This window comes from Microtus oregoni, unplaced genomic scaffold (genome assembly GCF_018167655.1).
Source record: "Microtus oregoni isolate MIOR12 unplaced genomic scaffold, Mior012 000000F_ref0000247, whole genome shotgun sequence".
In the NCBI taxonomy this organism is placed as follows: domain Eukaryota; kingdom Metazoa; phylum Chordata; class Mammalia; order Rodentia; family Cricetidae; genus Microtus; species Microtus oregoni.
The window spans coordinates 1,602,839-1,618,751 of NW_024543059.1; the positions used below are offsets into that span (position 1 = coordinate 1,602,839).

At 46.4% G+C, this 15,913-nt stretch overlaps 1 protein-coding gene across 3 annotated transcripts in view; it reads left to right on the top strand.

The window, feature by feature from the left end:
• Positions 1-15,913, top strand: part of LOC121451518 (UV radiation resistance-associated protein) — a 213,600-nt gene that overhangs the window by 155,745 nt on the left and 41,942 nt on the right. For all 3 annotated transcript variants that reach the window (XM_041657127.1, XM_041657107.1, XM_041657116.1), the window contains one exon: positions 4,393-4,471. In XM_041657127.1, the coding sequence (XP_041513061.1) occupies positions 4,393-4,471 (79 nt within the window). The remainder of the gene's footprint in view (positions 1-4,392; positions 4,472-15,913) is intronic.

Here is a 15,913-nt window from a genome sequence, read left to right on the forward strand (position 1 = left end):
GGCTTTCATCAATTGCCACAAACGTGATGGCTTAAAAGACAAGAAATGTATCCCAAGTCCAAGACTGAGGTATCAGTAGGGCCACCCACCTATTTTCCCATTTCCAAGCTTCTAGACATTTCCTGGCTATGGCTGTAAAGTCACGTGATCTCTCCTCTGCCATTACCCGTGCGAGCATGCCTGCTGGATTGAGGCCCACCCGGATAATCAAAGGTGATCTCATCCTGAGATCCTTTAATATTTGGGGACCCCTTTCCCAAATGAGGCCACACTCACAAGTTCTGGGAATTGGGATCCAGACCTACTTTTTGGGTGGCCAGTGTTCTACCATCTGTCCTTTCTATGTTCCCCATTTATGACTGGTCACCTGTACCCAGGGTTTTTATGATTTTTGTATGGCTGTGGTGAGATCAAATCAGCTTGCACTCCACTCCCCGGTGGCCGAAGCCACGCAGAGCAGACCTGGAGCTGTGTGTCTGTGAAGGGGCTGATGCTCTGTCCTCCGAGATGAACACCCCTGGTCCATCCAGCCTTGCTCTCAGCTGGCTGGCGTTCTCCTGATCAGTCATCCTGGGTGTGCCTCTGACGGACACAGAGAGGGGAGAAAGCTGCATTTATCCCTGACGACCGAGAAATGAGGTCATGTCTCTTCCACTTGCTAAATAGGTGACCAAGACACGGGTTTCTTTGAAATAATGGTGACACTGTTGCAAAGTCAAGTGGTTGTCACTTGCACATCCATCCCCAGGTTTTAGCCTCGCTGCTAATCCCACTGGGGTCACATTAGCATCTGAGGAGTCCTGTCACACGTTTGCCCTCATTTTGAAATGACTGTATAATGAGCCCCACATTTTCACACATGATCTGTTCCTTTAATTCAAAAAATATTTGTTTGGTGTCTATTAGTGAAGGCAAAAGAAGAGCAAAATCAGGCCTATCTCTAAGATGTCCACCCCTTATATAAGCTCATGCCTATAATCTTAATACTCAGGAGGCTAATCAGGAGGATTGCCATGAGTTTGAGGCCAGCCTGAGCTATGTAGTAAGTTTTAGGTCAGTTTTTCAGCCAAAGAGCCAGTGTCTATCCTGTGAGAGCTAGCCGTGAACTAAGAGACATGGATTAACCAAAATTACAAACCGAGGTGACTGTGGAAAGGCTGGGCTAGGATGATTTGATCCCTCAAAGTGGTGAGACCAGACGTAGGAGACAAAGTTAGGCTTGCAAAGCTATGCTCCCGTACTGAAGCCTCCTCCTCCTCCTCCTCTGCTGGGCCGCAGTGGCAATGACCTCAGATGGACTAATTCCACACATGCTGTGTTCATTGCTTTCTGCTCCCATGATTTTTCACTGTGTGCAGTAGGTGCAAACCTAATAGAACTTGGAAGTGCATATAAGTTGTAAAATTAATATTGGCTATTTAGTTGTGTGTGGTATTAATAATTCACATTGAATGTATTAATAGTAAGTATTGCTTTGTGGTACAGTTTTTTAATGTTGTCCTCTCCTTTCTGTTTTTTGTTTGTTTGGTTGGGTTTTTTTAAGGCAAGTCTTGCTATGTAGTCCATGCTGACCTTGAACTTGCAACCCTCTTAGACGCTGGGTTCACAGGTGTGCTTCACCACGCTGGCTGTGATATCCCCATAATAAAAGTCCTTTGGTGCTGTTAAGGATGCTTTTCTGATTGTGTGGCTCAGTTCCTATCTAAGCAGTCCTGCCTCACAAATTTAATTGGGGTAGAAATCCCTTTGGTTCCTATCTTATGCCCTGATGGTGACAGGCTTGGTGGTTCTCCGTGGATGTCACACTTCTAGGATGCTGAGGAGGTTCAGAAACCCATGTGCCTCGGCAGCAGGAGACGACCGTGACAGTTAGCTAAGAGTGTAGAAGGAGAATGAAACATGAACTCGTCCGTTCTCCAAGTCACCCTGCCCCAACCTTTGGCTCTAGTCACTCTGGCTTTTTTGTGTCACACACATACCTGTGGATCTTCCACAGAGTCCCAGAGCAGTCTTAATAGAGTCAAATGCTGTGAGGCCCAGCTTTCACTAATGCAGAGCTTTGGTTCTCAGCATGCGCTGAGCTCAGTTCACTCTAATGTGTATGAGTTTCTGGATTTGTAACTTGACAGCAGAGATGGATAACTTTGGGTTGGGAGTCCTCTTCCGAGAGTCTACCCGCGTGGGGAAGCTCATAGAAAACCCTACAGCGGAGAGTTTCCTCTAAAGACCTCATTGTTATGTCTACAAATAGGGAGTTTCCTTACACCCTAGACCGTGTGTGAAGGGTTCCCAGGCACCTTGCAGAAACGAAACTAACAAAACTGGTGTTGCCTTGCTCATCCTGCCTTCGCTGTCATTTTTATCCCTCTCTCCTGGGGATCCTCACACGTCCTAGTCTCTGTTTTACTGTCTCAGTTAAATGCCAAGTGCCGCGTTCTTGATGGGTGTCTAAAACATTTGGTTTCCTTTAGTACAGTTTTAGTTCACGACCTTCTCACTCCCCAGTGCCTATGATTTTACAGAACACCAGATTTACCTTTTAGAGCCTATGAAACCATAGCTCTTGAGAATGTAATAGCAAGCTTTTACATTGCGCTTCCTTCTTTTATTTTACGTGAAAATATTATCCCCTCCAGGCTTTTTTTTAAATGCTTTTTTTTCTTTAGGCAGTTGGGGCAATCAAAGTGAAAGTTAGTAATTACTCCCTTTGTTTCACTGTGGTCCTGTTATTCTTGAGAGGACTCCAAATTGCACAACCAAGCGAGATGTCTTTGGCTTCATGGCTCTGAGTTGTGGTTGGTCTCTTCTTAATTGGTATATATTCATTGTCTGCCATGTTGGGGTTCAGATACATCCTGAACTTTGTCTGCCTTCATCCCCCTCCTTCCTCTAGCCATCCACCCCTTCCCTTCTCCCCTCAGTCTCCTTTCTTCTTTCGTGCTATTCATCATGGATGACAGATGGACAGAGAGGTGATATTTGTCTTTCTGTACCTAGATTATCTAATTTAATATAGTGATTTCCTGTCTTAGTCATTCTCCTGAAAGTAGCATAATGTTGTTGTTCTTGGTGGCTGAAGAAAGTCCCATCGTGTGCATACACCGCATTTTCTTTATCCATTCATCTGGTTTTTTTTTTTTTTTTTCCCAGACAGGGTTTCTCTGTGTCTTTCGAGCCTGTCCTGGAACCAGCTCTGTAGACCAGGCTGGTCTCGAACTCACAGAGATTTGCCTGCCTCTGCCTCCCGAGTGCTGGGACTAAAGGTGTGCGCCACCATCGCCCGCTGATCGCATCACTGGCTGTCGTGGTGGTGCTGCCGTAAACATGGATGTGGGAGCATGTCTGTGGTGTGCTGGCTTAACGGTGGTCAGATATGTACCCAGAATGGCGTTGCACGTATAGTTTCTTGAGATCCTCCATAGTTCCGTAGTGGCTAGAGCGTTTGTAGTCCTATCAGCCATGTAGAAAAATGGGCTAATAAACAGGTAGTCTCAAAAATGATTTAGAAATGGCTAATAAACATTTAAAACAATGCCAAACACCCATGGCCATCGGGGCAATACAAATTCAAACCACTCTGAGTTTTCATCGGATAGCATGGCTGCTGTTGAGAAAAAACAGCAAGTACTGGTGCCTGATCATTCTGCGGGGAGCTCTGTTTCACATCATCACATTTAGGCTTTGTCTTGAGAGCCAGGGAGGGAGAGCAAACAGCTGTAAGTGCATTGACTTCTTCCTAATGTGCACAGGGAAGAAAGGGACCTCATGAGAGAAAGACTTTCCTTCAAATACCGCCCCATCTTGAGCTCCCTCCTCGTTGCCTCTGTGAGGCGGGTCGCAATGTACATTCATCCCTGAGAGCTCATGGCATGAATACATTGCCACGCCCACATTGATTCCAAATAGCTGGCCTTGCAAAAGGGATGCATTTTAGATAAACTTGGACTCATCCTTGGCATTAATTTTGACTGGACACCTTAAGAGAAACAACCTTGTATATTGCTCTTAAGTTTGATGTTTCCCCTTAATCTTCCTTTCCCATTTAGTTCTAGAAGTTGAAATGTCAGGGCCAAGGTATTAGGAAGAATACCTGGAGGATCTGTGTCATGGGCTGATGCGATCCTGGCCCTTAACAGGAAGCAGAGGCTCAGCTTCTTGGAGGTGTGGGTCACTGGTGTCCGCATCCCTGTTTTGTGGTCAGTGTCTCCATGTAAAATTGGCAGCTGTTGTCCCTTACAACAGTAGTAAATTGCAGCGACCACATCCAAGTCCACGGTTAAGTTTAATCACAAAATGTTTGTGCTGCGCCTACGAAACTTCTGCTTCCATCAACAGTGTGCAGGTCATTGTACCTGTTCTTGAGAATTTCTCATCTTTGTTTACCTTCCTTAGGTTTCCACTGTATCCGAAGGGAGGAGAGAAGCTGCAGTTTGATTACGGCGTCTACCTTCTGAACAAGAACATAGCCCAGGTAAGTGACCTCTCATTTCTCTGGCTCCATTGTTAACCCTCTCTCCATAATCACCTACCTCAGCCAACAGTTACAGGGCAGTGCTGTTTGTCGGCCATTGTCTTATTCTGTGGTGTTAGCCTGAGTTCGGAGACTCGGTGGGTCTGTGTTGGAATCCATCTCTGATTGTAGCCGCCCTTTTCTAAGTTCCTCCTGGAAGGCCTGGGCTTGAATGTGTGGTCTGAATAATCCCTTGGCTCTGCTGCTTGATTGCTAATAGCTTTCTCTTCTTAGACCACTTCTGGGGACTCGTTTTGTGTTATTGTTTATGAAGTAAAAGTTTAGTGCTTTTGGCAAGTCCGTAATGGTCTCCTCACCTCATTATCCGGGGCCCGAAGGGAAAGACCAAGCCTGTGTTCTTTCCAACCCATCTTGGATTCTTGTGGCTGCCTCAGCGTCCCATCACGTCGTGTCTGTCCACAGACCATAGGATGGGCACCAGATGCCTGAGTCTGTGTTTTCCTGAAAGCAATCCATAGCATTTCTTTAGTGCAGTTGGCTCAACATCAAGAGGTCGGCGTTCCACGAATTTTTCAGCTGCAGAGGAAGGCCTGCTTGGGTGCTCTCCTTGCCTTTGGACACCATCGGATTGCAGCACCATGTGGTGGTGTAGCCACAGTTCACTCTTCCTTAAAGACATTGTCAGCTGGGCCCTCGGACCTTTGCATTTTACAGAAGTAATAAGTTTTGCGATGCTTCGCTTTTACGAGCCTCAGTGGCCTTTCCTCCATATGAGTCTAAAAGCCGATCAGACTGGAATTATTCTCCCATATGTGTTATCTTCGTTTTCCTTCCCCACAACAACTTGAGTTTAATGTTGGGTTTTTGAAATGTGCTTTTTATGAAGATCGTTATCCTTGTCTGAAATTGGATCCCGTTTCTAGTTTGCCACACTGCGTTAACCACTTGCTTCCTAGCCCAGGCTCCACACGCTCGGGATCACACCACCTTCACCCTCACCTTCATGCTAGGGCCACACACACAGGCTCTGCCCGTGACTCGCCTTCCTCGGGCCCTTCTTCCCACCATTGATGCTTTTCCTCCCTCCGTTTTCAGCAGAAAGGTATTTCTGTCAAAGAAGCGGGACTTTAGTATCAAGGCTCACACACATCTGTCATAGTTCTGTCGTTCCTGGAAAAGAGCATGCACTGACATGCGGGTCTAGTCCCAAAGCACCACACTAGTGTCACACCAAGGAAGTCGAAGTAAATTAGTAAATAAGCGAATCGGCCAGCTTGTCCAGGGCTCTCAGCTGGAGCGGAGAGAGCGTAAGTACAGAGAGCGTATGTACGGAGAGAGCGTACACACGGTTTGTCTAGCAGTAAAAGCAGTGCTGTTTAGAAGAACAAATTTCTAGTCTGAGTTCAGAGGTTCTCTCCTGCCCTGTGTTTCTGCTGCTGGATTTTGCCCTGTGCATGTAGGCACTAGATTTGGAAGCTTCCAGGTGCAGCCTGCCCTGCTGCAGCACCGGGATCAAATAAATAAATAAATAAATAAATAAGCTTATCTCTCATAAATATACATCAGCGTCAAACTCAAGACTGCGTGGACATGTCTTGTTCCCAGCAGAGATGGAAAGTGGTATACAGAGACGCTAAGAGTAGCCCAGCTGGAAGGCCAAGTGGAGGCTGCCTGTGTGTGGCGGCAGGAAGCGCGCAAGTCAGCGCCCTGCTTCAGCTCACAAAGGGAGCACTTCGGAGCACTTCCCAAGTAGCCCCTGACTTCCTAACCAAGCCCAGACCACAGTGTGTGTCAACCAATGTTCTCATCTGCGTGAGAAGTAGCCTACCTGTGGTGATCGTGTGTTTAGCTTTGTGTTCTTTAGGGGCAGGCAATAGCTTGTCTGCCCTAGGAGATAGTCGCTTGCTCCCTGGTGTCTTTTTGTTTCTTCCAGACAGATTTCTGTAGCTTTGAAATATTGTGCAGGAAGCCACTTTTAAGCACACGAAAGAAACTTAGTAAATTTGTGGCCCCAAGAAGTTTGGGAAAGTTTCTTTTTGTTTCGACCTTCCTGGCATCACTTTTCCACGTTCCGATTTGTAATAAAGCTATTAATAACTGTGGTTCGTAAGCCAGTCTCAGCCATCCAGTGTGTGTAGCCTTGGAAGGATTATCTGGATACTGTAGCGCATGTTGTCAAAGAAGAATCTGTCTTCTCTGCCAGTCCCGTTTCTACCGCATCTCTAGAGATGTGAACAAGCCCTGCCCTTAAGACAGCCCCACCTCTGTGATTTACAGGCCACGTTAGTGGAGGTGGATGACAGGGCCGGCGTGTGTGAAAGTGCCAGAGAAAAGGAGTGAAGTCATTTAATGCCGCATCCGTACCGTGGCTGAGAGTTTGAATAGTCAATAGGACCTTTCACCACAACCAGAAGTCGTAGTAAAACCACTTTTCTGGGGGAGGAAATGACAGAACTTAGTAATATTTGTTACTTTAGGATTTGGGATCCGGCCAGCCCGGGTTCTGAAAGCACAGGCCTTCAAGCAGAACCCTGAAATACCATGGGAAGAGCAGAGAGCCCGCTTGCCCTCTGCATGCCTCCGCAGTCTGAGGTGTACGTGTGCAAGTAAGTCCAGCACAATGTCTGTGGCAGCAGCGGCCGCTCACGTCTGTCCAGAGCCAGTGCCCCTCAGTAGCAGACAGCCTTCGCTGTTGGGCAGCAGGAGATGCTCAGGCCCGAGTCCTGCATTGCAGCCCGTGCCTGTAATCCTCACGCTAGGGAGACTGAGACAGGAGGATCGCTGTGAACTCCAGACCAGCTTGGACCACATAGTAGGTTCCAGGCCAGCTGGAGCTAGTAACAAATCTAAAAAAATAAAAATAAAAAATCCAAGAACACTCCCAAGTGTAGTATAATTAACATAATGAGCATTAATTATTTTAAAATGGGGTGTCTGTGCCTGGGGGTTTAGCTCAGTTCATGGAGCTCAGGCCTAATAAGTTTCAAGGCTCTGCGTTCCACGCCCACTACTACCAAGAAACAAAGATTCTTGCTTCATTCGACTTCTAGTTGAATGGGGAAAGGCGTACGGTAAATAAAAGCATTTCAGACTGTAGTAAGTAACGTGCTAGAGATTAATTAAGTAGCATAATAGAAAATAACTGGATAGGGACCTGCTTTCGACAAGGCTGCCAAGCAAGCCTTATCAAGGAAGTAGTTGTTGCGCTAAGGCCTGGATGACGGCTGAGAAACCAGCTGTGCAAAGAATAAGGGACGGGAAGTTCCTTTCCGTAAGGCCACAGCCACAGCAGGGGCAAAGGCCAGGGCTGGGAAAAGAAGAGGTGCATGTGGCTGGATGGTAAGCCCTGTTCTCCTGAAGAGGCGAGCAGGTCTCTGCTCCCCCTCCCCTGTCTCTCTCTCTTCCCTCCTCTTTACCCTTCTCTCAATAAACTCCTCACTTCATAAAACATAAGGGACCATAGAACAGGGGAACCTTTAGGGGGCACAGGGAAAGCCTCAGCCTAGTTCTGAACTCACATGGAAACGAGGGACGATGGCATTTGTTCATTCATACTCTGCTGGTCAGCAGGCTAGGCACAAACGAAGAGAGGACTGGAGGGACCATGTGGGGGATGAATTCATGGGCTGACTACGGGAATTAAGGGAGAAAGAAATTGCCAAGAATGGGGTCTGGGTCTTATGTATGAGAAATAATGCTATTTATTTTAAAAGGAGGAGTCCAGAGATGAAAGAAGCAAATCTGCTTTGGGAGTTAAGTCCAGGTTGCTTTTTAGAAATCGGGATAGGTTCATTAAGAGGACAAAGGGATACATGGGTTGGAATCCATTGCTGTAGTCAGTGCTATGATGGAAATCTGGGGAAAGAAACCTGGGTGCATTGTTTAGATCTATGGAACCAGGTGAGGTTAACAGGAAGAAGATACAGAACTGAAAAGAAGGGGGCATGCAGTGGAAGTCACATTTAGAAGCTGATAAAGGGGCTGGAGAGACGGCCCAGCAGTTAAGAAGTTGAATATGGGAGGCACAGGAGCACAGGGAAGAATCAGAAGCTAGCAGAAATGCGTCCAGTTCCCCTTCCTAACTGGGAGGGCTGTGGGGTTCAGGAAGTAACTTGTGGCTGTGCTCGCTTTCATTCGGTTGTATTGGGGAGGTTAAAATCTGGTTTCTGGAACTGTATTTTTGGATGTTGCTGTTGGGGGTACATTGAAACAGGGTGGCCTCAAACTCCATGTGTTGCTGGAGATAACCTTGAACTTCTGATTCTCTTCTCCACACTGGGGAGGTAGAGGCAGGAGAAGAGTTCCAGGGTGAGTTACAGGAGACCCTTCCCCCCCACACACACCCCCCAAAAAAAAAAAACAAATCCAAAAGAAGGTGCTGGAAAAAAGATGCTTCTGGATGACAGAAACAAATGTCTGGTCTCTCCGTGTCTCAGAGGCTTTGAGGACAGCGGCTCCACATAAGGCAGGGACAGGGAGAAAGCCCAGCTCTTTCTTCACCTGCAGAACACTGGCCAGTGTGGCATAAAGGATAGTGTGTGTTTTCATACCACGCTGTACGAGTGTGAGGACCTCAGAAACCACATAAAAGCCAGCCCGGCGTGGCCACTGCCTGTAATCCCAGCAGTCAGGTGGCAGAGGCTAGATCCCCAGCGCAAGCTGGCTAGCTAAATAAACTGTCCAGGAGATCCCGCCTCAGGAAATCAAGTGGAATCTACTGACACCTAACATCAATTGCAGGTCTCCGCATTCATATGCGCACTTACACACGTGTTCCTTGTATTCCATGCATGTGCCCCTGGAAGCCAGAAAAGGGCATCAGGGTTTTTGGAACTGGAGGTACAAATAGTTATAAGCTGCCATGCGGGCGCTGGGAATCGAACCTGGGTCCTCTGCAAGAGCAGCCAGTGCTCCCAACCGCTGAGCTGTCTTTCCAAAACAAAATAGTTTTTTAAAAAATGCCCATGGTGAGGCAGTAGAGTATGCTGGATATGTAAAATTCCCACGCGCCTTCCTGATAGTCTGTGTCATGGGAAGGGGCCCTGCATGGCTCGCTCTGTGTGGCCCAAGGATCACAAGAGGCATTTGAGTCACCAACTGAACTGACACTTTCTCACGCAGCAGCCTCTGGCATCAGAGAGCAGTCCTTCAGACTTTGGGTATTTGACAAACATTTCCTCGAAAATGACTGAAGTGGGCCTGCCCTTAAAGGAAATGAACTGATGATAAAACTCAAGATTTTGAATAAAAGATGAGCATTTCAGAGCCAGGCATGGCAGCACACATTCATGATAGCACACAGGAGGCGAAATAGCAAGACCCTGCCTTCAACAGCAGCAGCAGCAAAAGACCTGCGTTTGCCACCAAGACTGGCAGCTTTCCGTCCTAACAGCTGTTTTATTTTGTCAGATATTATATAGGACACATATATGCTCTGTAAGCTAAGTTTTCAAAATGGCCCTTACATATGAAGTCATGCACGGGTCAGGATCCTTCAACAGCGAGAAAGACCAATGAAAGAACTGCAGTGTCTAAGATTGTGAACCGCTTTCACAAGGCTCGGTGTTTCTCATAAATTACCTCCAGGTCCTTGAAGGTTGTTAGATACGCCTCTGTCTTCTAGCTGTAGATGTAGGTAAGGCTGGATTTTCTTACAGAGCAACATGGTAAGAAAATGAATGCAGAAAAATCAAACTTCGGTTGTTTTCATTTAAAGTAATAGATTTCATTGTTTCTTTAAAATTTATTTTTACGCGTATGTGCGTGTAAACCTTGCACACATGGAGGCTGGAGGAGTATCAGGTCCCCGGAGCTGGAGCTGCAGCTGTGAGCTGCCTGAACTGAGCCCAGGTCCTCTGTGGGATCAGCAGTGTTGTCAGTTGCTCAGCCATCTCTCTAGCTCCTGTTATTTTTTAATGAATTAATAGTTCTCATTTCCAATATATCAAATGCTAGCATAGATGTGGCTCACATACGCAAAAGGTCTTTGGGGGCCCTCACTGATTTTCAGAGTGTGAAGGAGACCAAAGCCTTTGAATCGCTGTTCTAGACGCTGCAGCCATGCGGACTTCCTGCGAAAGCCCTCAGCTGCTCACTCCCTAATGGGACAAGATGCGTGTATCGGCCCCAGACGTCAATCCTGGTGTGAGACCAGACCTACCCACATGAGTTCCGGTGCACACAGCAACTCAGCAACCACCTGTGGACTCTACACCATTTCTTTGGCTGTTTTAAAACCAGGCCCTCTTCTTCCTCCCCAAAAGCTGAGGGACTGAGGACCTAAGGGATACACTTTACAAACAGCCATGACAACTTAGGTTCAGTTGACTGTAAGGACTTTGGTGTGATTTCAACCCTATGACCATCTCATGTCTGTGTTAGAGATCTGGAACTGCCGGTGTGGCAATTTCTGTAGCATCACAAGCCTGTCACATTGTTCCAGATTAAGTATTTCCTCTAGCTTGATGGTGATTGTTCTTTTTTTAAAATTCAGGCCACTCTGTAGATTCCGCATAGACCATTATCTCTGTGCCAAGAGTTAAGTAAAACAACAATTCAGACCTTCGGATTGGTGCTCATTACAGCGATACGTGTGCTTGCCCGGGGTCTCCATGGCTGTCCCTGTTACTCTGTCCCTTCCTGTCCCCACTCATTTATAGACTTTATAGAAAGTGGAAGTACCCTCCCCTTTTAAACAAGCCGTGTCCTGTGAGATCATGGTCTTTCTCTAGCACTCACTGGTGCCCACAGTACATGGCTGGCCAGGATCAGCCTGCCTATTGGTGACTTAAATCTGTGCACGCCTCTCCAGCATACAGTTCAATATATACGACACAGGGAGAAATGCATTTAATTTTGTGAGTCTCCTGGGAATTAGGAATACACATTCCAAAGGTTGCTCTTTCTTTTTCCCCACTAGTGCTGGGGATTGAACATGGGACCTCACACGTGCTCACCGAGCACACCACCGTGAGCTGCAGTCCCCAGCCCTCTAAGAGTATTTTCATAGTCAAAATGTTCCCCCATGCTGCCAACAAAAATTTGGCAATAATGTAGTGAAAGCTCATATTTAAAATTCTTAAAAAGACTTTACTAAGATGTAATTGACATGCCTTACAGTTCACCCATGGAAAGCATAAAACCCAGTAGCTTGGTGTACACACACATACGTGTTGATGTAGCAACCCGTTTCACACATATGTGGCAGCCAAAAGTCAACGCTGCGTGTTTTCCTCCACTAATCTCCTTACTGTTGTTTGAGACAGAGCCTCCCTGTGATCCTGGAAAGCTCATCACTTATTTTAGACCGCTGGTCAACAAGCCCCAAGGATCCTCCGTCTCCGCCTTCCCTAAACACTGAGGTTACAGGCATTTCTTACATGGAGATCTGAACCCAGGTCCTCCTGCTTGCACAGTCAGCCCTTCACCCACTGAGCCTCTCCCCAGCCTCACCATCCTTTAATATTTGGCAGATAATGTTCCTTCGAACACAGTCAATTTAGAACCTTGTTGTTGTCCCCTAAAAGAAACCCTATACCTATTTCCCTAAACCCCTTCCGCTTTCTGTTCTGTGGATTTGACTGTTCTGGACATTACTTGATGGAATTATAAAATTGGGGGTCTTTTGTAACTGGCTTCTTTTTGCTTAGCATAACATAATGGAACATGAATCAGATGTTCTTTTTATTGCAAGTCATTTTGCCTATTATAAGACATATAGAGGTGAACCATACTTAGGTTCGTGAGCTGATACTCATTTGAATGGTTTTGACCTTTTGTTTATTATAATATTGCTGCTGTGAACTGTAGTGATATTTTGTTTGTGTTTTAACAAATAAAGCTTGCTGGAAGATCAGAGTGCAGAGCTAAGCCACTAGAGACTGGCCAGGGAGTGGTAGCACACACCTTTAATCCCAGGACTCAGCAGACAGAGGCAGAGATCTCTGTTGGTTCTAAAAGAGAAACAGAGCTCACACAAAGGTGATCCCAGAAGTTGGAATCCCACGTCTTTAATCCCAGCACTTCCTCCCTTTGTCTTTGTCTGGCCATGCGGGTGTACACGTGCATAGTGAATGTGTATTTATTTATTTATTTATTTATTTATTTATTTATTTATTTATTGGTTTTTCGAGACAAGGTTTCCCTGTGGCTTTGGAGCCTGTCCTGGAACTAACTCTGTAGACCAGGCTGGTCTCGAACTCACAGAGATCCGCCTGCCTCTGCCTCCCGAGTGCTGGGATTAAAGGCGTGCGCCACCATCGCCCGGCATGAATGTGTATTTAAATACAGGGGATATATATTTAAATGAAGATTTTTTTTGACAGAAAGATATATATGGTTCTCTAAGATTTTTATTTTGAACTTAGAGAGGTTGATTGCATGTTTTGTGCTTTAAATGATTGGTTGAATGTTTATCCACTCACATGTTAACTTTTAAAAGAACTATCATCAGTTATTAAGCAATTTCCTAAACATTTCAAGTATTATTTTGGCTGTAATTACCAAAAGTATGGAGAATGATGATACACCGATAAGACTTTACATCACTGGACTTTTTTTCCAGCTTTCAACTGAAACGAGAAACCCACACCAGGAACGCCGTCTGTAATTAGAAAAGCAGAACTGTAGCTCTCCTCATATCGCTTATTTCTGGACGCAGCGCCCATTCACACATCCCGCCTCTGTAGATTGCAGAAGCCCGACAAGCGTTGGCATTGTCGTACTCACGTCGCTCAGCCACGGAGCTACTGGGTGAACTCTGAGAGCAGGGCCCACGCTCACTGGTTTCTTCCTAGCTGGCAGCACTGGGTGTCACATAGCCCTCGCTTTCTTCCCGTGGTTGGTAGCTGAGGGGTACATCCAGCATCCTGCTAGGCTTCTCATCTGTGACTCCTCCTCTTCCTCTGTCCTAGTTCTACAAGACTCATTTTAGCTTCTTAGTCTGCGGGGCTGGCTTTTCAAAGCACCTCCACAAATGACATCTGCTGGGAGGGAGCTATGCAGGGAATGCATCTCAGCGGAAAGGAAATAAAGAAGGATCCTGGCTGGATTCTTTGTGATTGATTGAGCCTTATGAAATGAATCATGAGCCATATGAAAAATGAATTTGGTCTGATTTTAGTTGGCATCAAACTGACCAGCATAGCTTAGACATAAGATATTTGGAAATTTATAAGCTTGAGTTTCCAATGAGAATAAAATTAGTATCCTTATTAATGTAAATTTAGCAAGTAAACAGCCAAAAAAATAGATTAAGATTAACTAATAGAAAGGCAGCATAGCTGAATGGCTAAGCACTTAGCTGGGCGTAGTAGCCTACTCCTGTAATCATCCCAGCACTCCCAAGGCTGAGACAGGAGGATAGAGACTTCAGGGCAAGCCTGGGTTGTGTGCAAGACTCCACTTAAGGTGGGAAAAAGTGGGGGATATCATTAAAGCAGTGCTTTGTGGGAAATGTATAGCTCATAGAATAGCAGCTTAAAATGGATACCCAACCCAGGCAGTCTGATACATTGTGCCTGTTGTTCAAAAGTGGAGACATGGCTCATACCTGTGTAGATCGGACTGGTCTCAAACTCCTGATATTCCTGGGTCAGCACCTGTGGTGCCCAGAGTACATAGTTAAAATAGATACAGTTTTAAATAAACAGTTTTTGATTGTGCAGTATGTTGTACTTCCTGCTTTTTCTATTTAACTATACTGTAAATACAGTTTCTGTTGGTAAGTAGAACTATATGGATGTTGTTCTATAGTATGGATGGACCACAGTGAATTTAACAGCTTCCTTATTGGTGGAAATTAGGGTCATTTCCAGTATTCCTTTATTCTTTCACTGTAATATTGGCCTTATATGTGAGAATAAATATATAGGCCAGGTATAGTAATAGCTCATACCTGTGATGCCAGCATTTGGGAGGCTAAACAGGATTGTCAGCTGTAGAGACAGACGGCTTTAGAGCAGCTCGGAAGAAGAGGAAGACACCATGGCACAACAGAGGCCGTGAGCCCTATCACATAAAAACAAGGAACTCGAGGCCAGGGAGAAGTGACAGTGCCGACCAGGAAGTGAACCCGGTCCTTATTTGCCCAGCCACAGACACAGCCTCAAACTGACTCAGCCCAGACAATCATGCTCCGCTTCAGAAGGCAGGAAAAGCTAGCGAATCCTAAAGATGCAGGGCAACCTCTTTAAAGCAGAAGAATCATAAGTTCTGGTTTCTCCCTGGCTAACGTAGCAAGTTTGAGTCCAACCTGAGATACATGAGACCCCCGTCTCAAAAAGAGAAAGAATTTGGCACCATCCAGTGAAGCTGAACATCTGTATGTGAGAGTGTTTATAGCAGCAGTGTGCACGTGAGCCAAAGACTAGAGCCCAGCTGAAATCTGTCAGTAACATGTCCATCATTTATCACAGTGTGTTTCCATACGGAGGACCTCGCCACCATGAAACCATGGCAAAGGCGAGGACAGAGTCCACTATCGAACGAGATCCCCAGGGTGCTGTCCTGTCCACACACAGCTCAAAACCAGGCAAAGGTCAACAGTATTGTTTAGCAGTGGAAACTATGCACCAAATCGTGGCTCTGTTGTAGTGGGAAAGGGGCTCCTGGGGACCCCACGGAACCCAGAAACCTCTGTCTGTAGACTGAGCTGTGACTGCAGAGGGTTTGTTTTATTGTCTTGGTCCTTGCACCTGCATGTTGGGTGTGGCGTGCTTCTCTGTGTGACAGCAGTGCCAGGGAGCATGGAGCACTGTGCTGGGGAGCGTGGAGCACCGTGCCAGGGGGCGTGGAGCACTGTGCCGGGGAGCGTGGGGCACCGTGCAGGGGGGGGGGGGCGTGGGGCACCGTGCCGGGGAGCGTGGGGCACCGTGCCGGGGAGCGTGGAGCACCGTGTCGGGGGGCGTGGAGCACTGTGCTGGGGAGCGTGGAGCACTGTGCGGGGGGGGGGGGTGCGTGGAGCACTGTGCGGGGGGGGGGGGGGTGCGTGGAGCACTGTGCCAGGCGAGTGCTTGTCGCCTCTGAAGACATCATCGACGGTCACAGAAGGCATTGTTTTATTGTCAAGGAGAGCCTTTTGTTTACTTAGCATCACAGATTAGCATATCTGCTTTTATTGGTTGCAATAGTGTATATGTAGGCAGAGTGGGTTTTTATGTGTGAGTTCTATAGACCTGATCATCATAAAATATTCCCATGTTATTAGTTCATTTTCAGATTTGGAAGCAGGCTTGGACTAATTTTTCGTGGAGAAGAAATTTTAAAAATTGACTGAAGGAAATCTGTGTGGAACATTTCTGGAATTTTCCCCTTTATATTATGGAAAGAGACGTAGGAAACAGCGCTTGTGGGCATCCTAAGGACATGTAATAAGTTCTCTACAGACGAGTAGGCTGGTTTTAGACAGATGTCTTTCCTTCCAACATTCCTACAAGTGTGTGG